The sequence below is a fragment of the Cyrtonyx montezumae genome, unplaced genomic scaffold, assembly GCF_038088225.1.
Source record: "Cyrtonyx montezumae isolate F1298 unplaced genomic scaffold, pur_monq_1.0 scaffold_3, whole genome shotgun sequence".
Classification (NCBI taxonomy): domain Eukaryota; kingdom Metazoa; phylum Chordata; class Aves; order Galliformes; family Odontophoridae; genus Cyrtonyx; species Cyrtonyx montezumae.
Window position 1 is genome coordinate 59,173,919 of NW_027072034.1, and position 22,662 is coordinate 59,196,580.

Consider the following 22,662-nt stretch of genomic DNA (forward strand, 5'->3'; position numbering starts at 1 on the left):
CTTTATATATATTATGGTCAAGTTTCTTCTAATACCTGGTCTGAACCAGACAGTAAATAATTAGTACTTTTGCAGTGGTTAATGTTAACTGGAGTAGCTAGATCCATAATTCAGAAATTTTAAAAACATGAATATATATGGTTCCTTTGTAGTATGATCTTTTTAAGGGCCAACAGAAATGTTTTATATCTGTAAGTCATCAGCCTTGGAAGGTATTATTCTGAGGCCATAACACAGTGCTAATAAATAGCCTAAGAAAGTTAGGAGGTTAGGAATATCAACCTAAAATGTATGCAATTAAATTACTTCAATCGTTTTAGTTTTCACATTATCCCAATGAATGCTTCCAACTAGTGATTTATTAATTACCTGCAAGTTGGAAAAATAGATAGAATAAAGCTATTTTTCCTGTCTGGGGAGAACAAACCATCACTGTAATCACCTTAAGCTGTATGCTTCTGTTTCTGTTTATGCTTTTATAGCCTTAAGAATATTTGAACTTCCTTGCTCACTTTTTTTTTTTTTTTTAAGTTTTGTAGCCTTATATGTTAAGTTTCAGCTGGGACCATGTTTTTATGACTAAGACTGAAATCCCTGGAAACAAGATTCTGTAATAAATCTGCTAACAGATCTTTAACCAAAGCAGCAGAACCAGCACCAATGGCGAAGTAACAGAGATCGTGTTGAGATCAGCTTTTTGAATTAGCAAGAAACTTAACGATGGGGAGATTATTTTGTTACAGGCCAGCCTTTTGTCTTCCTCCAGGTGCACTTGGCTTTGCTGAGGAGACATTTCAAGGTCTTTGCTATCGTAATCTTGCTCCACTAAAAACAGCCTAAGTTTATCAGGGTTCCCATGAACGAGGGAAATGCAGTAGTGGAGTCAAGGGCGGTGTTTAAGCGTGGGGAATTAAGGCAGCTTTGTTCTTGCTATGACTGCATCCTGCCCCAGTTCTTAATATTTCCACGTTGAATCAGCTCAGCAGGCCACGGGTTTGCAGAGCCAGAAGCGAGCGCAAGGCAGCTCTCATCCAGGACAGATACATGGGCTCCCAGGATCCCAGACTCGCCAGCCCTTCCCCCTGTGCAGTACGCTAAAGCCTGTATTTTCACATCCTCCCGAGCTGTGTCTGCCTCTCCCTGCCATTCCCTCAGCATATCATCATCGTGTTTCCACTTGATTAATCACCTGACCTCTCCATCCCAAAATACACTCCCAGGCATCTCAAATGTGTTCTACCAGAGCTTGGCACCCTGCCTATCAGCACCTTCCCTGACCAGCATGGTTGTGGCAGGTGGCCATTGGCAGCCCTCATGTTATTTCCCAGCAACGTGGCAGGGATGCAGTGCTCCAGTGCCTTTTCCCAGATTCCCAGAGCTCACCTCCCTGGCTCCAGAGCAACGTTTCTGTACCGTAAGCCAGGCTGCGTGAATTTTGTGAGTGGCCAGGGCACATCCCTTCAGTGGAGACAGCGGGGGTGGGCAAGCAATGTGCTGGCAGCACACTGGAACAAAGCAGGGGGACACTGGGAGATGGAGAGGTGAAGCCACCCTGGTGCTGAGGACCCAGAGTTTGAGTGCCTCAGCCCTTGGGAGGTCACAGGAAATGTTGTGAATGAGTGGTGTTTTCACAAAACACTTAACAAAGCAGATCTGTTTAGCTGGAAGATTTGCTACTGGCTCTGTCAAAGAGGAGATTTTATAGGGAGAAATACCTTTTTACTGAAAGTACAATACATTTTGTTGATTCATCTGTATGTCTCGACAGATAATGCTTTAATATTGTCATTAATAACCTCGGCAGCTTTTCTCCTTAAAGGGTGCAGTGTCATTAGTAGCAGACTCGCCCTACAATTTATTTGCTGTGTCATAAACCAGCTTCCATGTGAAAAGATGAGCACAATGGTGCATGAAGCAGATGATCTTACTGAAAGTCATTCTCCTCTCATTTAGTCTAACAGAATTCCACTCTGTGGAAAAATCACTCTTTCATGACCCCTACTAACAAATCTATGTAGAGCTCCTTCTGAAGGGTGCCCGAGTCTTTCCCATAGCCCTGCAGGCACAGGTGATGTTGTTTTAGTCCAGAGTTACTCATGGTGACCACACTGGAGCCTGTTCTAGGGAAGTTTGCTTGAAAGCATAAATTGGAAGGTAATATCATTAATATGACTCCTTGCCATTTGCAGAAGCAGAAAACTTAGTTGTGTAGCACTTCTGGCCAAGCAAGACTTCTCATTTTGCTGTGAAACTAACACCTTCCATATCTGCATCTTGGAGAATGTGAGGTTGTATTGTATATAGAATGCATTCTATAGAACAGAAGAAGGTGGGTTGTAAAAAATAAGCAAGGGGTCTGTAATATAACAAAATAACCCTCAACTTCATCATGTTCATTGTTTCTTGGCTCCAGCCCTTTGCATTGCTTTTCACTTTGCCATTTCATCCTGTGTGGAAATAGGCTCCTTGCATCAAGATTTCATTTGATTTGTAAAGTTCTTAATACTCTTAAGTTGGATATCAATGAATTTAGGCAGGAAAGTGGAAGATGATTCCCAGGTGTTTGTGTAGCCCTGGCAACCTTACAGGGGGGTGATGAGAGACAAAAAGATGTAATTTAAGACAGATCTTACATCTTTCTGTTACGTAGATGCACAGTATAGGATGTGGCTGACTGAACAACCCAGATACACTTTCTGGGATCATATTTTGTTTCTTTAAATCAATTCCCTGCACCTGTGGCTTCAACAAGACCAAACAAGGAACATTTCATTCTCTGGGTCAGGCAATGGGAGACTCAGGTATGTTCTCAGTGCTCTCAGCACCAAGGCACAGTCTTTGCCTGCAGATTCACAGTGCCTTTTTGGCTCTCACCTCCACCACCATGTCTCCAGCAGTTCTAAGACAGAGACCTCAGCCAGCTCTGCAGTGTCAGCACTGCCAGGCATTGCATATGGGTAGCCAGGGATGCAGACCTTGCACCTGTCCCATTGAGGACAAGACCTCTCCAGGTACAGATGGTAGGAAGCCATCCTTGAGGGTTCAGATCCCTCATAGCAGAGCGTCCTCAGCCTGTTCTAGCTGGGGCAGCACTAGGTGTGGAGATGAGCTTCTCAGCCCCAAGCAACATGCATGGCTGTGGGACACCAGCCCTGCTCAACGGCCCTGCCTGCCTCTGTGCATGCAGTTCTCACAAACAAAAACAAAACACACACAAAAAAAAGGGCTTGAAACCCTTTTTTCATCAACTTAACACCCTAATGGAAAGAGTTATGTAATGGTGTTTAATCCAGAAGATTTCCAAGTGTCGATATATCTCAAAGATACCGATCTTTGTATTCCAATTGCCTGGCACTTCCTGAGGTTATAAAAGCAGTAGATAAGGCAACAAATATGTTCTCAGTCCCCAAGCAACATCTCCACTTACACAAATTTTCCTTATGTTTTTTCTTCTTTTTGTCCTCAACATGGCGCATCCTAGAGCGGAACTGATACTGAAAACAGGATGGCCTCAGTTTTTAAGCAAAAGGAAAGGAGCTTAGAAATCTTTTTTTTTTTTTTTAAGTTTTGTCTAAGGTTTGACAGAGTCATTCTGCATACCTTTTGGCCAGCTGTTTGGAACAGGAAAACTTTAAGAGAGTTTTTAGGAAAACTTGTCACACCAGAAAGGTGTCTTAGCAAGATTTTAGTTAGTGGCCAAGCATCATGGTCCCAGAGAAAGCAGTGACAGTGATGGAGGTGCCTTTGAAAATGCCCCTGGCTGCCTCACTGAATCTTTCGGGCAGTGATAAAACTTGGCAGCTCATGCCCAGCCACAGTTCTGTTTTTCATTAGTCAGTCCATGTCTCTTGCCACACAACAGTTATGCTAAGCTGATGGATACCACTCAGAGAAACAGAGCCTGCAGGTAGGAGCAGTATGCCCATTTCAGCTCTTCACTTTCACAGCAGGTCTCTCCATTTCACTTTGTTTTGCCATTTCTGAACCACTAATCCAAACTCCCCACTTCACTGCAAAAGTGTAGGCACTTTTTGACTTGGTGCAGGAGCCTTGTAGGTGCATTAACATTACCCCAAGTAAGTGCTTTCAGTGGTCACTGTGATGGTCAGAGACAAGAGTGAATTCCTTGGGCTCATTTCTTGCTTCCTTCACTCTCCCATGACACAGCTGTGCTGGAGGCAACTTTCCAAGCTGCTGCCTCTGGGTTCTCTTCTTGCCTGCTCACTTCTGGGGCAGTGGAGGTGCTCAGCATCTTTCAGGACAGCAGCATTCATGCAACCTCCTCTAAGCCATGTTGTACTGTACTTCTGTGACATTTCATATCTGCTGATGAGCTGTGTCACTGTGCTCTCCTGATTTTCCATGGAAGCACCTTAATGCAGCTGACCACTTCTCTTCCTCAGCACCAAATGCACCTCTTGCAGCCATATGCTGAAGCTGTATAAAGCAAATATCCCTGACTGCCGTACAGCCCAGAACCTTGGAGGGCAGCAAGTAGATGTGTTCTTGACAGCATTCTAGCATTTGAGGCAGATAAGTTTTGGGTTTGGGGTTATTTCTTACTGGCCCATGAGAGATATTCTTGGCCTTTGAATAGACCAGTTGTGATGAAAATTAAAAGCACTGATTGCAAAACTCTGGTAAATAAGATCTCTTAATTCTTTACTGACAAATCCAGTTTCTTTCCATAGCATTCTTCTCTTTAATCCCCTCTTGGCAGAACATGACATGTTTTGATACCAGTGCTCAAATTACCTCCCATGGTAAATAAAACAAACAAAAAATAAATAAGAACTCCTTACCCTAAAAACAAACACCCACTGAAACCAGCTTATTATTCAGCTGATGCTGTGGCCCATGTGCCAGAAGATATTGCTTTGATTTTATAATTGAATGCATTGTTTTCCCTCAAATACTGTACTGAGCCTTTCCAAACCCAAAATGCTGCAGTGACCACAGGCACCCCACCACTTGCAATCTAGAAAATAAAGAAGACAAGACATGAGAAGACTAACACACAGGTTAGTCCCTATGCCTAGACAAATGTGAATCCACCAGACCTTCTCATTTTTCACCTCCATGACTTCAGCTCCACTCAGCTTGCTGGATCTCCATGTGGACCTTCTGCAGGCTCTGGGGCTGAGCCCTCCAGCCCCAGTGGGATTTTATCAATGGGGCAGAGTATCAGGTGCAGGCATGCCCTTGCCTCTTCCACTGCCATGTCTTTAACAAGGTGTTACGTCAAGCCACTCTCCTCCAATAATCCCACATGTGTTGAGGGTTCACAGGGCTCTTCTCGCATGACTGAGTACACAGTACACCCTTAGTAAACTTATTCGTAGGTTTTCCCTGTATGTGTTCAGTATATTATGACCCCTACAAATGGAGATTGTTTGCATGCAAAGAACAATGTGCTTGGATGTGCTTTGTAGAACAGTCAGTTTTGTGGGGAAGCACACATTATATAGTCAAATAGAGGATTGCCTCCATCTGACCATTTTCATTCCCTATATACATCTCTTCACTTAAAAGCATTGAAAAACATAAGCATGGGGAATAGATCATTGAAAAATCTTGGCTTTGCTCTGAAGGTCAGCTTGATTTCTAACTGTAAATGCTTAGGTCTATTTATCTGGTTTATCTGTATTGGGCAACACCATCACTTCAAGATAGGTGATTCTGAAAGCTTTCATGTCTTGGGCTTCGACTCCAGGCACATTCAAGGAGCTTGGATTTCTGAAAAAGGGTTACTTTGAATGTCTTTGATTAGGTATCCAAAAATGGAACTAGATCACTAGGCATGCTTTATAATCTAAACCATTATGGTTTGCTTCCTTTGTATTTTAAAATAAGTACAGTTACCAGAGCTTTTAGGAATGACTTGGCCAGCTTAGGTTCCCTCATTTCTTGATGGTCAGGTTTAGGTGATGAATGAAAAATACTGAAGCCAAAATCCTTCCTATAGAAAGAAGTTGTATATTCACTGCTTTATTCATTTGAAAGTTTCCAGTATTCAAAGCAGTTGCTGTAAATTGATATATCCTTTGAACTGTAGAAGAGACGTTTTGTCAGCAGTGATGCTTTGTTTTATTAGAATAATGATGATTTACAACTAGCTGAACAAGTACAGCATTTATGATGATTTCAGTTCTTAATGCATAAGCTTACTGAAGAACATTTAATTTTAAATGTCCCAAGTCCAAATGATGATCCTCATTCAGCAGTAAAGCACGTGAATAGCTGCTCAAAAGAACAGCTTCTTTGACATCCTTGAGACCTACATATACATGAGCAATTTTACATGCAAAACCACTTGCAAACTCAGACCCAGTTACCCAATTGCTTTATGGTGAAAGTATCAACCAGAAAACTGTTCTCCTCTACTGTATGTTATAAAAGTGAACACTTGTATTAACTTGAAAAAGAACCACACAAAAGGGACTTTTCAAATGAGTGTAAACCAAGATTAGCCAGCTAGTGTTCACACAGATACAAATGGAGTGCTAGCCGATTGCCTCCTCTGTGAATATTGTTTTGAAAGCCCCTCTTTCAGCTTGTAAGCACCTACCTGGGCATTTGAGCCAAGCTCTTGTGCTGGTGGCACTCCCCAGCTGCCACCCCTGAAAGCCCTGCCATTGCCCAGCTAGCGTATGAGACTGTGGATGGATGTGGCAGGGAACAAGCCTGGGACCTGCAGCTGCATGAGGGCCAGGAGCCAGCCCTGGTCCCAGGAAGAAGTCTGTCAGCCTTCAATTGGCAAGAGACTGTGTTGGGAAATGCAAGAAATGAGTGATCCACTCCCAGAACGGAAGAACTCGTGGTGCCTGAGATCAGGGCTTGCAGCCATCCCAGTGGGGCCCGCAGAACTTCCACAAAAATGGGCTGTGGCATGAGTGCAGCTGAAACAGCAAAGAGGGAGCAGCCTGCTGCAGTGACATAGCCACTAGTCGGGGGCTTGATGATCGGATCTACAAACATGCTGAGAGCATGTTTTATGTGCTCCCAGTGCACCTGTGCATTGCTCCTTGTACATGGTGCAAGAAAACAGGGCAGGCAGGCTCCATCACCAGGAACACAGGGAGAAAATGGGCAGTGCAAAGCCTCAGGCACAGCAAGAGGGCTGGGCTTGTGCTGGGTCACCCCTGGGTGACTGAGGCTGGGGTGGCACGTGGGATCAGTCCCTCACATAGCTGAGCCATCGACTGCACCCACACTGCCCGCCCATGCCCTCACTGTGTGAGTAACCCGGACAGACACAGCACAAGGACTGCTGGGGTGAAGCAGGTGAGAGAAGGAAAAGCAGAGAGCACAAAAACAGGTTTTCCTAGAAAAGTGAAGGAAAAATATCCATGAAACAAAAAAAGAAAAAAAAAAAGAAAAGAAAGAAAGAAAGAAAAAAGAGAACCAGCTGTGCTAATTCTTGTGCTTGTTTGATCATGTTCAGAGCCTCCTAGACTCCCATGGAAAGGAATGGTTTTGTTTCGTGAGGGTGGTGCAGATTGAATGCGTGTCCATGTGATTTTTGTATTTGTACATTAAACATTTCCCCAAGTTGTAATTCCTTCCCTCCTGCACTTGGAATAAAACAACTTTACAAGAAGTCCTGCCTCCAAACAGCAAGCAAAGGAGGGCTGTTGGGGCAAGATAGGGCAAATGTAAATGTGTCTGAGCTAGCTGCTCCACCCAGCCTCTCTCATCTTTATATGAAAAAAAAAATGTTTCCAATAACCGAAACAGGCAAGGTCTGATCTGCACAGACGGTCTGCAGGCATCTGCCCAAGAAGCTGACGGTTGGCTGGTACATCCTCATCTGATTTATGTTGTGTGTGTGTTAAGCCTTAAATTGTTGAGTCTCTGGCTGGCTGCAGTGGTATTACTGGATGGTTGGTGTATGTTTTCAGCTCACAGAGCTGGCTCTGATACTGGGGTTGTTGGCTCTGAATCAATTCCAATCTCACACCTGTCTGAGACAATGAGGGCCTTGTTGCACACATCTCCACCAAAGGCTGTCATACAACTTATTTTTCACATTTGAAGGAGGAGGAAAAAAAAATAAAGGGAGGACTGAGGACATGCTGTCTCCTTACAAGACACGGTCCCAATGCTTTGAGGCAATCATGCCCTTCTTTTCTTCAGGGGAAAATATATTTACGAAACAAAGGCAGTGGAGTGTTTATGAAAAGTATTGTTTGGTCTTGCCAGTTAAATGTGGTTAAGACTTGGTCTCTGAGGACTTAGGCATGGAAGATGGACCCCTTCTTCTACACAGATTTCCTAAGATGTTTCCCTCTAGCTGGGTCAGTCCTATTGCGAGCTTACCAGTTTGCCCATCACCTGTGTAATTTATCCAGTGCTTTGGGGACATTTCTTGAGATCTCAGAGGTTGTGAAAGGTGCTAGGCTTGGATGCCAGCATGGCTGTGATTCTCTACTTCCTGGCACTGAAGTGGCTCAGCCTGGGTGGAGCCTGGCCCCAAGCACTCCTGAAGTGAATGCAGTAGTCTGATTTTTGTTTTGGTCATCTCTTTTTGCTGCCATGGTCTCCCTACATCACTCCTCCTCCTTGCTCAGATATCTCTGATGTGCGTCCTCTGGAAACTTTGGTTATCTCTTCACGAGTGTTTTTTTCAAAATCAGGTCACATTTGGTGAATGTGTTGTTTCAAAATCAAGTCTCTTCCAGGCAGGTGGTACTGCTAGTCCTAAGCTGGAGCCTTTTCCAGACCCTCTTGTGTCCTTCTTCTCACCAAGGGATGTAGGGACTGTGTGGACCTGTATCACACAGTTTCCTTTTCCACTGAGTCAGTTAGTGGTGCTTTTTCACCAAATCAGATGGGAAGTATTCAGCTGAGCATTTCATTCAAGCAGGAGTTTCTTCTCCTCCCAAGTTGCTTTCCATGCTCTTCCCACATACCTGTTCACCCTGTATAAGCAAAGGCTCACTGAGCTTCCTCAGCTGGGAAATGTGCACCATGCAAGCTGTTAGTGACAAGTCCATCCCTACTTGGGAAAGGTTGATTGTGTTTCTCCTTCTCCTGTCTCTTACCACATTTCTTTTCCTCAAAACACCTTTTGAGGAGGAAATTAGGAAGGAAAAAGGGCAAGACTTCTCATACCCTCTTGAGTTTTGAAAGGTACAGAGGCAGACTCAGAGACAGATCTCCAGCCAAGCGAAGCTGGTGTTGCTCTAGCAATTAGGCCAGCGGAGGATCTGCTGTCGCACCTTGTCAGGGTGGTCTTCAGCATAAAAATAAATGATTAACTGTGCAACGAGTGAACATAAAGACAGATGGTGAAGTATACTTCTGTTGGTACTTGTATGCCTTTGTTTCAGAATACAGAGAAAGGCCCTGAGGTGATGAAATGCAGACAAGAGCATGATGTTATCTTGCACCTATAAACCTTGTTCTGAGTCCACTGGTGGCCACTATCCAGAACTGCTGAGTTCAGACACCCTCCGTTGCACTAAGTAGAAATGGCGCTTTCAGTCTTTAGTAAACAGCATTTTTGCCCAAGGGCCCTAATCCTTCAAACATTTGGCTGGGTAGTTGTCTGTTTTTGCCTTCTAGTGTCTCATCATCAGCTTATCTGTAAGTTCAGGCTGGCTGAATGTGTGAGGATGGGGGAAGAGTTGCTGGAGGATGGGGGAATAAACCATTTCATATTTAATTCACTGGCAGGAGAGACTGATGCAAGAGCAGTAGGTGATCACATTCAGATCATGTCAATGAAAAAATAAGTAATACAGTATATTAATTTGAACAGATTGAAGAATTGCATGCATAAATAGAGGGTTTTTTTAGGTTGGTTTTACTATCAGTTCCAAAATGTCAACAACTGCAGAACAACAGGCAATTTATGATTTCTCATTGAACTCAGAGGTATTGTTTCAAAATGTAGCTTTTATTATTGCTATTTTGAAAATATAGAAGTAAAGATATTTCAATTAGGGCAATTTTTGACTTTTTTTTTCTTTTTCCTGACAAAGCCAGTAATTTATTAACTAAAATAACTTATTTTCTTGCTATCATATTGGATTTTTAGATTAAATGTGCATGCCTATGTTTGGTTTATTTTACTGGTGTTCTTTATGAAAGAAAACAATAGTTATTTCATATTTGATTGCTTACACATCAAGGTTAATTTTAGCTTTGGGATAGTTTCTGAAATGGAAAAAAAAAAATCTTTTTGCTTATGGTAATGACTACAGGTCTTGCTCTCCATGCCACAGTTGTATAAAATTGTTCAGTTCAGCACATGCAATGGCACTCAGCTGTGTTGAGCCCCATTACTAGAAAGTTTTTGGTGTGTCACTCTTTCATAAGTTTGTAACTGCCCACAGGGAGAACAATAATTTTATGTGATATTTCTGAGCAGGCAGGTTGGTCACGTGGTGCAATTTGACAAGAAGTTATAGCAAGCTGGGTTCACACGTATTGAATACATTAAAGGTATAGAGGTTAATTTTTAAGATGTTTTATGCAGAACGTGAAACAAAGCTCTTGTTTTTATCAGAAGTCATTCACTGCATATTCCCAGAAGAAACCTTCTTCAGCCTGGCAACACAGCAGCAGTTTTGTTTCAATACAGCAAATTACTTTTTTATTCCATTCCGGGGCATTTTGCAACATTTGACATGTGTTGACACTTCTTTTCTGTACCGGATCAGTTTTCCTTGAACGTGGTTCCTCCTTAACCCCACCCGCTGGTACCTGCACACAAACCCGGGGTTACGGTTGGTCTTTCACAAACATGGGTGCACATTTGCTGCACTGCAGGAGCAGGGAAGCTTCTGGCTGCCATGAGAAGCACCTTTAGCTTCACAGCTCAGGCCACCTGTACTTTTTCCCTTCCAGGCTTAGGTCTGGCCTGCACTGAGACCAAGCAGTATAACATTTATATAGGGCCCATAAAGCTCACACGCAAGTTGAGCTGAACTGAGCATATGCATTGGGCGCTCCGACAGGCAGTGGGGAGAGGCTGAACAAGGAGATGAGTCTTTGCCTTCCTTTAAATCCTTCTGCAATCTGTGCTGCTCCAGCCTCCCAGCCTCACCAGAGGGCCAGGCCAGGCCAGCCAGTGCCATAGCTTGTGTAGGATTTGTGCCGGCCGCCGGTGCAGGACGATGCATTCCTCAGCTAAACAGGAAGTGCCAAGGGATTTCATACAGGAAGCAGAGCATTTCTTAAAAGGTATTTTAAATGCATTTCTGGACTGAATGCCCCTGACAATCCAGGGAGTTGGGGCTTTCAGCACATACTTCTGGGCTTAACTCATTTTCCATTTCGGTTTCGCAGATCTCCTCAAAACCAGCTTGTCAGTTTAGAGGAGCAGATCATTTAACAGAGCTTCCAAAAAGCCCATCTTGGTTTAGTATTATAGCGAGCAACAGTTTCTTAGTCACCTACTTTTTCTAAAAAAAAGTCAATGCATTTTTCTAAACCAAACTCACTTTGCAAATATATGTTCACATGAAGAAGACCTTAATTCACCTTGTAAATCAAAGCTTCACTCTGGAGAGAAGTTTCATACCATGGGGCTCAGTATCATTTTTCTCAAGGTGACCTCAGTTGTTGAAGTATGAAGGTTGCATTTGATATGTCATTTACTTTCTCTTAGTCAAAATAAATGAAGCCATGTCTTTAGATCATCAGAGATCCGCTTATGACCAAAAGTTGTTTTAATCCTGATTGGTGTTGGCTTTTAAAAGAATCCAAGCAGATTTCGTTTGCCACCCTGAATAAGAGTTTGGAGGGTGATACTCTGCTGCGTATGTAGGACGCCCCTAGATGAATTCTACTTTATTAGTTTATAGGCTTTCTTGTGAGCACTTGGGATGAGATCATGAAAGTGTAAATGGCTGTTATCTTCAAAGGACTCTTTTATACTGACAGAACTCCACCTTACCAACTTGTATTAATAATCTATTGCAATCCTAATTAGTTCACATCAAGGTCAGTGTTTTGTGATGGATAAAATGACTGTAAACTCCAGAGAGTAAGTTCTTTCTTCTACTACTTTCATGTGGAAAAAGGGGAGGGAGCACTGAAAGTATGAAAGAATGGATTGATGAGGACTTTTTGTTTATCTGTAGGCTAAAGAAGTTTTAATACAGTGTAATTAATCCACATAATCAGGAGCAACTTTTAAGATACCTGAGGCCATACTGCAGTCGTTCCTTTGTCACTCCCAGTTGACTGTAGAGACTTCTTCATTCAATTCGCTCCTTTATTTATGGCATTTGTTTTCCAAAGGGAATAATCCATTTTTCAGCCTGATATTTAATTGTCTTGAAAAGCAGATGGAGAGCAAGGGAATGTTTTGCTGTGCCATGAACTCATGACCATCTTTTTGAACACCTTGAGGCAGAGTCCAGTGTCTCACGGGCCAGGCACCCGGGTATCAGCAGCCCAGACCAGCAGGGTCATGAAGGGTATTGCTGCAGAGAGGAAGGTGCAGGTAATCCTGCAAACACTGATTCAGTGTGACTTCCAGGTCCTGGCCCAGGAGATGCTGTGCCGCTTCCTTTTGCCGTGCTCCACCCATGAAAGGGAAACTGTGGAGGTGTAAACAGGGTGGGATTCGTTTCACCTAGCCTGAGACATCCGTGTTTTGTATGTCTCCATCTGACACAGTTGTTTGCAATCTTTGAGTGGGGAGAGAAACAGCTGTTCCTTGGGTGTGATTCACCTGGCTTGGCTTGAATGTCTCCTTTAGGTTGCAGTGGCTTGCATCCCACCAGTGTCTCTTTTACCCTGTTGGCAACAAAGGGAGTCTAGACATGTAGCTCAGAGGTAGACAGCTACGCTGCAGATCACTCAAGTAGGAGGAATCCTTCCCCCAGGACCCAAGGCAGCAGGAGATGACATGCTGTACGCAATTAACACCCTACTTCTACATCTGGGCTTCCAGGGCATGACCCAGGAAAGGCTGAAGGCAGATCTTTCTTCTAGCAGGAGAAGAGGAGTGAGATGGGCTGATGGACTGGCTTCCCCATGAGCACTGCAGCCCACCTGAGTTCTGTGCTTCAGGTAGACTGCTTTCAGGATGTGGGCTAACTAGGATAAAGTGGGTACATCTCCCCCAGACTGTTTTTACACGTTAACTTTCCCTTCTGGGGTGACATCAGGTAATTCGCATGTGCTCTGACTCAGCCAAGTGCTCTGCTGAACTGCAGCCTTGCTTTCTGTGTGCATCAGTTCTCCATTTGCTAAAACGAAGGTTGTAATGCTACCCTTCCTCAGGGGACAGTGTGAGGATCAAGTAATTAATTAGCTGTGAGGCATTCACATACCAGAGTGGTTCAGGGAAAGCAAAGAGAAGAGGAGAAGCCAGATGGGAGAAGGGAGCAGGCAGAAGGGATAGGACCAGGGGATCTCTGCTCTCAGGTGGGGTTTGCCATATGGACAGGTCAGGGATTCCCCTCCAGACTTAGAGATTAGATTTCTAGGTGTGGGTTTATTGAGAAAGATAAGGGAGCAATGACCTTCACAGCAGCTCTCATCCCTGCTGCCTGCGTCCCCACAGATGCCTTCCCAGCAGCTTTCCCCCTGGTGCTTCTGGAACTCCAGGAACTGCAGTGACACACACCAAATAAATAGACAAGTCTAAGAGGCCCAGAGAAGCTGTGGTGCCCCATCCCTGCCTGGAGGCACTCAAGGCCAGGTTGGACGCAGCCTGAGCTGGTGGGGGCCAGCCCTGCCCATGGCAGCAGGTTGGGGCTGGGTGGGCTTCGTGCTGGGCACACTGGGAGGGAGGGCAACATTTGCTCACACACATGTGGTATCAGTCCCTGATCTCCTCGCCATTTCACTTTGTGCTTTACAGAGTGCTTAGAGATAGGGGAGAGCACTGCAGCGGCACCGAGTCTGGCCGCCTGTCTGTATCAGGGGAGCCAACAGAGTGGAAGGTCAGGGCTGAATTGTTTTATTTCATTCCTTGTAGATGCAGGAGGGAGGGAAGAGGAGGGTGGGTGGGGGGAGTGGAGTCTCCCTGTTGAACAAATAGCTGCAGCTCTGTGGGGTGACTCATACCTCGCGAGACAAAGAACAATGCATCCTTAATTTGCAAAACTCAGCTTTCCAAGTTCTGGGTGTCACTGGTACTGAGAGACTTTGCCCATAATGCCATCATGTTCTTCAAAGCAGCAGTGACGCCAGCCCAGAAGGAGTGTGCTTACTCAGTAGGAGAGATGGTTTATATTTCATCTGAGCAGCTTATGTACTAACCTGCTAGGACAGCACATATGCTGATTGTGAAATCAGGGTTTTCACAGTTCGGCATTTGGAGCTGTCTGCACTTCCTGATTCTGGCAGCAAGTTAGCCATGAGCCCAAGGTTGTTTTTTTGGGATCCCCCTCCCCACAGCCACTTACTATGGCTAAACTGCTACCTGCTGTTCCTGTACTGTGCATTGCGCGATATACATTTCTCCTCCTTCTATCCTTAAAATATTCACAGCTAGAACAGGTGCCCTTGATAGCATTTCCAGGCATCTTTAGCTCTTAATTTCTTGACACAGACACAAAGAGAGTGAAGGAAATTTAAATAAGTTGTGGAGAAGCACTGACTTGTTATTCTCCCTTCCCCGCCATTCATTTCCAAAGAAAAGCTAGCAAAAGCCCTCTTGATAGATGACTGTTCTGTCCCCACGTTCAGCACTGATACACTCAGAAGCACTGATTTGCACCATTTTCTTCCTCATGACCCTTCCTGGCACAGTGTTGGAAAGGAGTGAGCCAACTTGTTAGCAAGGGGCACAGAGATCAGTGGGAGATAGGTTGTGCGTAGAAATGGAATGCAAAGGGAGTGAAGAGCAGAAGCAATGTTCTGCACCCCAGTGCCTGCTCTCACCACCCTGTGTCCATAGGTTTTCATGGCATTCTGTACTCAGCCTAGCTCAGGGCTTGGCACCTTTCTATATGGCTGTGCCGTACCTGGGATACCTTGGGTTGTGCTATATCACCACCAAACATGGCAGCTAGAACTAACAGCAGCAACAGCTTGGGAAGTGTTTCTCCTCAAGGTTCCTATTTTTTTCTTACAGTCTTTAGAGTCTGATGCCTGAGTGCGGGGAAATTCTCCCACCCTCCTATCCCACAGCAGGTATTTTGCTTCCAGAACTTCTCTGGTCTTCGTCATACTCCACGAAACCACAGTAATATTGAACTAAAATGAAAGCAAACATCGGTGGGAGATCTCTGCCAAAGATCTGTCTTTCAGTGAGGGGAATCCCAACTGGGCACGTGGGTGGTCATTTTTCCCCTCACCGTAACTTAAAAATTTCCAGGCACACAACGTATCTGTCACTGTCATTCTTGACCAAAATAAGTTCTGTCACCTGTTAGCAAGCCGAACAGGACTTTTCAAGGCCACGGAGAGAAGCAAGTCCTCATCCCCTATACATTTCCAGTAGGAATTAGAAGGCTTCAAAAAACTTTCCCTGGGGGCAGAGCAGAGCTCGCACCCACCTGGATGCACAGTGCTCTGCGAGGAGGCAGCTCTGCTCTGTGACAGCGTTATCCTCAGCCCTGCGCGTGGAGGGAACCCACCCTGCGGGCTGCAGTTGCTGCCGGTGGAATTTTACAGTTTGCTCTGTAATTTTCCAGCTCCTCGTGTTCAGAGCTGAGAGGTATGAGAATACCAGCCTTGTGCGGCAGCCACGGCTGCTGCTGCCGCTGCCAGGGATGAACTTGTCCTTTGGAAAGTCCCCCTTCTTTGTGCTCCTGACTAATTCCTTCAGCTGCCGGCGGATGACACGCCTTTTCACGGTGCTGCGTTCGGCTGAGGATTTGCTGGCACTCGAGTGAGGGAGGGTGACTGAATCATTATTTTGGATGTGCTGCTTTAGAGGGGCTTGGTTGAACTGAACAGCAGAACCATGTGCTGCTCAAACCCTTCACCTGAAGCCTCTGGGGCCAGGGATGAGCGCACAGAAAGAGGAAGCATAGAAGGGCTGATGGGACAGATGCTGCGAAAGGGGAGGAAGATGAACAGCAGCTTTTAGGCATCCTTCTCCTGAGCACAAAGTATTCCTGTGCTCACAGTCCCTTTCCCCTGTTAAGCAAGATGCCTCTCCAAGTGAACAAGTCCAGTCAAGACCATTCCTGCCTCGCACTCGAAGGGAAAGTCACACTATAAAAACTGTTTCCCTTTGGAAAGATGAGCAAATCAGTGCAGGGAGGGGGGGAGGGTGGATAAATCCCAGACTCAGAAAAGCCTTTCAAGGCAGTTCAGGATCCTGCTCTTCCCTTGTCTGCCTCCGAGTTGACACCAGGAAACTAATCCCAGCTTTCATCCCCCCATCCCTTCTGCCAGTTTCTGCCTTTAAAGTACTCGCCAGGATGGCGGAGGAACTGCAGAGCTCGATGTTATGCGACTTCGGGTTTTGTTGCGTATGACTGACAGCGATTTTTGCAAGTTGAGAAAAAAGCCTGGCAACAACAGCAGCCGTTTCGCAACGTGTCTTCATCACACTGTGCTGAGAACGACAGGATCCTCACTGCTACGGCCGCTGGCTTGTCACCGCCCAGCGCTTGGGGTGACTTCTTCATCTCCCTGATGGTGGCTTTGTAAAGGGTGGTCTGTCTGGGCAGCCATGCTTATAGATGGCACATGCCCTCTGCAAGGGAGGGCAGTGCATGTGGCACCGCAGCCTGACAGCCGGGGCAATTTGCCTGCAGGGCCTGGCTGACTCAAGACGTACCTGCTGCTGTGCACCCGCTGGCTCCATTGTCCTGACTCACATCCTGCTGCTCCTTTGCAGCTCCCAGCAACACGCTGCAACACCCTGAGCTTTGGCCACACGGCAACCAGCTGGGAGCTGGCAGCAGTGTCCCAGCTGCAGTGATGCACAGAGAGCTCCTAGGGCACGTTGGGAGGTGCATGGGATCCAGCCCAGTGCATAACTTTTTTGGCACACAGGTGCAGTGAGACCTGTTACCTGGTTTGAATTTAAATACTACTTTATGAATAGGTTATCTCGCTGATCTGTCTGTAGGTGTCCCTAATTGTTGTAGGGGTGCTGGGCTAGGTGACTTTTAGGGGTCCTTTCCAAGCCAAATGATTCTATGAATCTGTAAATATGCAGTGTTTTAGGCAGTCTATTATAGACTTATATTTCAAAAAGGAACAAATATTTTACTGCTGTTTGAAGAGTGTCCTGAGCTGGCAGTACCCATCAGTGCAGCCCCAACAGCACTGATTGATGCCTCCTGGGTGCCTGACAGCAGCACTGTGCTCTCCTGGGAGATGAAAATGCATGGCTTGACTTGTTAAAGCACACACAAACAGCGCAGCAGGACACTGAAGGAGGGGGAGCAACTTTCTGTGTGATCTGATAGTGACAAGGGGGGACGGTTTTAAACTAAAAGAAGGCAGATTTAGGTTAGACGATAGGGGAAGTTTTCACTGAGAGGGCGGTGATGCGCTGGCACAGCTGTGCAGAGAAGCTGTGGTGCCCCATCCCTGGAGGTGCTCAAGGCCAGCTTGGATGGGGCCCTGGGCAGCCTGAGCTGCTGGGGGCAGCACGGGTTGGGGCTGGGTGGGCTTTGAGGCCCCTTCCAGCTCCAACCCTTCTGTGATTCTGCAGCTTCCTTACGGGCCAGCGACTTGCGTGGCCTCAGGACCGCCTTCAGAGGCAGAAGGCTGTGCGAGGCTGCGCTGCAGCTGTCCCCGAGGTCCCCCTCTGCGCAGCGCGGGGCTGTACCGTGCTCCGTGCGTGCTCCGTGCCGGGCTCTGTGCGGCCCCTCACCGCCACCTGCCGTCCGGGACCTATCCCGGCACTGCGTTGCCTTTCTCCCCGTCGGGATTGCAGAGCTCCGGGACCACCAGCAGCATCCCGAAGGGGGGGAGAACGGCGTTATCCCGAGTCTCACACCGGAGCTCTCGTTTCGTTCGGCTCTGAAGCGTTATGCAACGTTTGTACAGCTTAATTACAAGTTTTTAAAAGGAGCCGAGCACAACCTTTTCGTGGCAATAAAACATGACGAGGCATGAAAGATGGTTCCATGCTTTCTGCTTAATAGCTTGTTAGGCATGAGGCTCGAGGCTGAAGAGCTAGTGACTAGGCAGCAAGGTGTGAATTATTGCACCATAATTCTCGCCCTGGAGTGCTTTATTGCAATTAATAACTGTTTTCATGTTTTAAATGCATTTTCTCACACCATAAAAAGCAGAAATGGAAAGTACTTGCTAATGGGAGAAATACCGGGAGAACTGGGCACAGCTCACCGACCAGAGCTACCTCTTTGGTTTCGTGCTATTCTGATCTGTTTTAAAATGATTTTGGAGCCCTACTGGGCTCTGTGACGATGTGGACCCGCAGCTCTGTTGCTTCCCATTGTTGAAGGAGCTCTCCGTGCAAATCCCTGCACAATTATTCAGAGCATGGAAGCAGCTCCCCTCTCTTTTCAGCATATTTTTACCTAAATAACCTCAGCCACAGAAACCCATGCACTCAGTTCCTTGCAGCAGTCTGCCCATTTCTGAGAAGTGCATCTCTACTAAGAGAGTAGAAAACAGAAGGGAACAGTAGACTCGGGAAGGGCTCATTGTCTTCTCCTTTTCTGTTTTTTGGTGGCTTTTTTTTTTGTGTGTGTGTTTTTTTTTTTTTTGTAGGGTTTTTTGTTTGTTTGTTTTTGTTTTTTTGTTTTTGTTCTTTTTTTGAGTATCCCAGTTCAGTGGCAAATTCAAACTTGTTCTGATTCAATTTAGAGTAAACCAAAAACTGAAGAAAAGCAGATATCACAAAAATACAGTCCTCACTGAAACCCCTGATCCAGATCCTGCTAAAGTTGTTGGAAGCGTAGCCCTTGCCCTTACTGGGAGCTGAATCCACCCCTCAGTACTGAAATGCTGCCATAAAAATGCTGCTGCCTGGAGCATCTCCCTTATGAGCAAAGGCTGAGCGACCTGGGACTGCTCTGCCTGGAGAAGAGAAGGATGAGAGGGGATCTCATCACTGTTTATAAATATCTAGCATGTGGGAGTCAAATGGATGGGGTCAGGCTCTTTTAGTGGAGCCCAGCAACACAGCAAAGGCCAGCAGGCACAAACTGGAACATAGGAAGTTTCATCTGAACATGAGAAAGAACTTCTTTGAGGGTGACAGAGCCCTGGAACAGGCTGCCCAGAGAGGTGGTGGAGTCTCCTTCTCTGGAGATACTGAAGACCTGCTTTCCTGTGCAACCTGCAGTAGGGAACATACTTGAGCAGGAAATTGGACCCAATTTTCTCCAGACGTCCCTTACTATCCTTACAATTCTGAAGTTCTGCGATACTTTTCTCCACTTGTTATTAAACAGCCCTGAGAGTGATGCTTGGGGTCAGTCAGTATAACCCGCTTTTGTGTGTGTGTAACATAATATGATGTATTAACATAGCTGAATAGATTGCAGCTTAACCAACCTGATGTCAAAAAGCTGATCTTTAGTATCTAATAGCAAATACAGGGACTGGGAATACAGGTAACAAGATGTAGAATTGATCGGTAGAACTTCCACTTACAAAAGACTTAATGGGATTGTGAGATTAATGATGGGGGTTCTCTGGCTGTCTGTCACTGCTGCAAATACCCCAGGGGTTGCTAATGATAGCAAGTGGAGGAGGCAGGTCAGGTGCCCTGGTAGTCTCTCTTTGGATGTTAGCAGCCGTGTGTTTGGTCCATTACTCAGTTCCTGGTCTGGACACAACACGAGACTAGTTGTAGTAGGACAGAACAGGAAGAGCTTGTATTCTGATTTAGTTCAGTCTGCGTTTAGTAAATCTGCGACAAGGTCTTGCTTCCCTTTCTGTCACTACAGCTGCTGCTGTGGCTTTTCCTGAATCTTATACTGTTTGGGTGCTTATCGCACCAGGGGCTGTTTTGTGAACTGGGAGCCATGCTGAGAAAGGTACACGACAGACCCATTGCCCTGTCCTGAAGAGCCAGCAATAGGAGAGACCATGGAAAAGGGAGGGGTAGAGCTGGCCTGCCAGTCAACAGAAGTCTGTAACAGAAGGGAACAGGTAGTGTGTCCTCCCCCAGGCTGCCAAACAAGGGTGGGTGGCAGCAACTTCTCCCTTCTACTCTTCAGTGCTGAGAGCTGAGGACCTGTGAGCAAGTGATAAAACATTTCCAGTCAAAGGCACTCAGCTGCAAAACAAACAAGAACAAATACTGGGGACACGGCCAACTTTGGGATGTGCTCCACAGCTCCTCGCTCGAAAAACAGCTTCCCTGCCACGACAAAGCAGGGAAAACAGGAGCAGTGTGGAGTGCTCTCCCTCCCAACAAGGCATGAAAACAGAGAGGCCATGGCCTCAATGGGAACCTCCTTCTGCAGTGACAGCACTGGGCAAAGCCCTTGGAGAGAGGTGGTGGAAAGTAGTCTTGGCTCCCACAGGGCCTCAGGCAGGGATCGCCTCTGCAGAACCTCCACACCAGGCTGGGTGCCCTCCAGTGCATGTGTCACAGCTCCAGCACTCAGCTGGAATGAATGGAAACCAGTGGGACTGACGCTGAAGTAAGGGAACCACAGACTTGTTAAGGTTGCAAAAGACTTCTAAGATCACCTAGTCCAACCATCAGCCCACCACACTGTGCCCACTGACCACATCCCTCAGTGCCACATCCACATGGCTCTTGGACACCTCCAGGGATGGTGACTCCACCACGTCCTTAGGCAGCCTGTGCCACTGCCTCACTGCTCTTTCTGAGCATTGTTTCCTAATATCCAACCACATTTAATTAAACCCATTCTAGAACTAAAATACATAGGGTCAGGCCATTACGAGGTTCACTGTTTGGAAGCTTTGTGGTATTTATCCTAACACTACCCCTAGAAACTGAATTCCCCCGTCTCTTTCCCCGTCGTCTTTAATAAGCACTGGCCATACACTAACAGCAAGATGATGTTACAGTCCAGAACACAGCAGGCTTTGTGCCTGTGCCTTTTGTTTGTTGCTCCTGAAGTCCATTTAATCCAATTGGATGTTGCTTTTAAAACAACATGAGTCAATTGAATCTATTTTTAAGGAATCTGCCTGAAAAAAAATTAAATATTAATAAGATCTGATTTTGAACATGGCATTCAGTGGAAAAATCTTTAGTAGAGTTTGTTTTGTTCTGCAACTGCCTTTGCTAGCTATTTTTGAAAGGCTCCGGGTTCTGTATAAATCTTCCTTCCTAAACGGGTGAAACAAACAAAATGTAAAGCTCATCTCCATAAAGCACAACAAAATAATAATTTCCAGATGGGCTTTCTGATGGAAGATCAAAGTCCTTCATCTCAGACTTGGGAAATTTCCCTTCCATGCCGGTATCAGTTTTATCTGAATGCAGTCCGTCCAACATTGGCTTCTTTCAAACAGACAATTAGCTAGATGGAGCTGCGGGAGACCGTGCTTAGTGCTGAAGAATAGGGAAAAAGATTTTGCTAAAGAAAGTTAAAAAACATTTGTGGGTAGGCAAGGGAAGGACGAATCTTTCTCACTTTGAGTTGTGCAAAAACTAGACGTTTCTGTACACTCAAAAATGCCAGTTTCATATGCAAATATTAAGTAAGCAAAAGAGAGCTGTTTCTACATTGGTGCGACTGGTTTGGACAAACTCCCAGCTATGCATCTTTGATTTCAAACATCTCGAGGCTAGAAAATAATAGCTTAGTGGTTTTCCATATTTAAGTAGATGTTTTACGCATCTATGCAGTTTCAGATTTTTCTTCCAAGAACCAGAAGAACACAGGGCAGCTGCATTTTCAGCTTGGCACTTCCAAAGTTGGCACAAGAGGCTTCTCTTTCTGAAGTTCAGCCACTGCTAATAGATGCACCCATCCCGCTGAGTTGTGCTTCTATTTGTTGTGTGTAATAAATAAATAAACAAATGAATATAGATGTACAAAATATCTCTTCATTTAATCCAGGCTGAGATTTTCTAAAGATGGAGGAAGTCAAATGCCCTCAGTCCTGCTCCTCCAATTAGGAGTCTGCTTTCTGGAGGAGATGAGCTTCGCTCCCTCTCTCTGTCTCTCCCACATGGGCACGTTTCCATCTTGTTTTGCTCTCTTTACTTAGAGGCTTGCTCAGAAGCACTCCCAGTTCAGTGTTTTTGTCTTCACGGTGCCATGCAGGACTTGTCTTTTCGGGAGAAAGGGCTGTGAGTGCACAGCCTGAAATACTAATGGATCTGAGTAATGAGCAGGTTTTTAACCTGGCAGAGCCTTTTCCCTGACCGCTTTTCCCTTCCCACCAACAACATGAAATAGTAAAAAGCTTCACAAGAAAAATAATCAACCAGTCAAAACTCACAGATGTACAAATAATATTTGAGGAAGCAATTCATCTGTAGGTCTCTTGCCAAAGGGGATTATGGAACCGAAATGTAATTACGTTGCCGTTTCAGTTTCCACATCCACCAGGTGGTTTGGTTCACGTCTTGGATATTGCAAAGTTATCGTTCAAATCGGCTTATCGGCCTCTTTCTCATTGCAGACACGAGGCAAGTGCAGCCATCCCCACCGTGGTCCTATGACCAGTCCTACCAGTACCTGGGCTCCATCGCGACTCCCTCGGTGCACCCTGCCACGCCGATATCACCTGGCAGGGCCAGCGGCATGACATCCCTCACTGCAGAGCTTTCCAGCCGCCTCTCAGGTGAGCCTCTGCAAATCATTAGCTTCATGGTGC

At 45.7% G+C, this 22,662-nt stretch overlaps 1 protein-coding gene across 3 annotated transcripts in view; it reads left to right on the plus strand.

Annotated features, from left to right (window-relative positions):
- RUNX1 (RUNX family transcription factor 1) overlaps window positions 1-22,662 on the plus strand; it is a 150,695-nt gene that overhangs the window by 120,037 nt on the left and 7,996 nt on the right. For all 3 annotated transcript variants that reach the window (XM_065741755.1, XM_065741757.1, XM_065741756.1), the window contains one exon: window positions 22,468-22,629. In XM_065741755.1, the coding sequence (XP_065597827.1) occupies window positions 22,468-22,629 (162 nt within the window). The remainder of the gene's footprint in view (window positions 1-22,467; window positions 22,630-22,662) is intronic.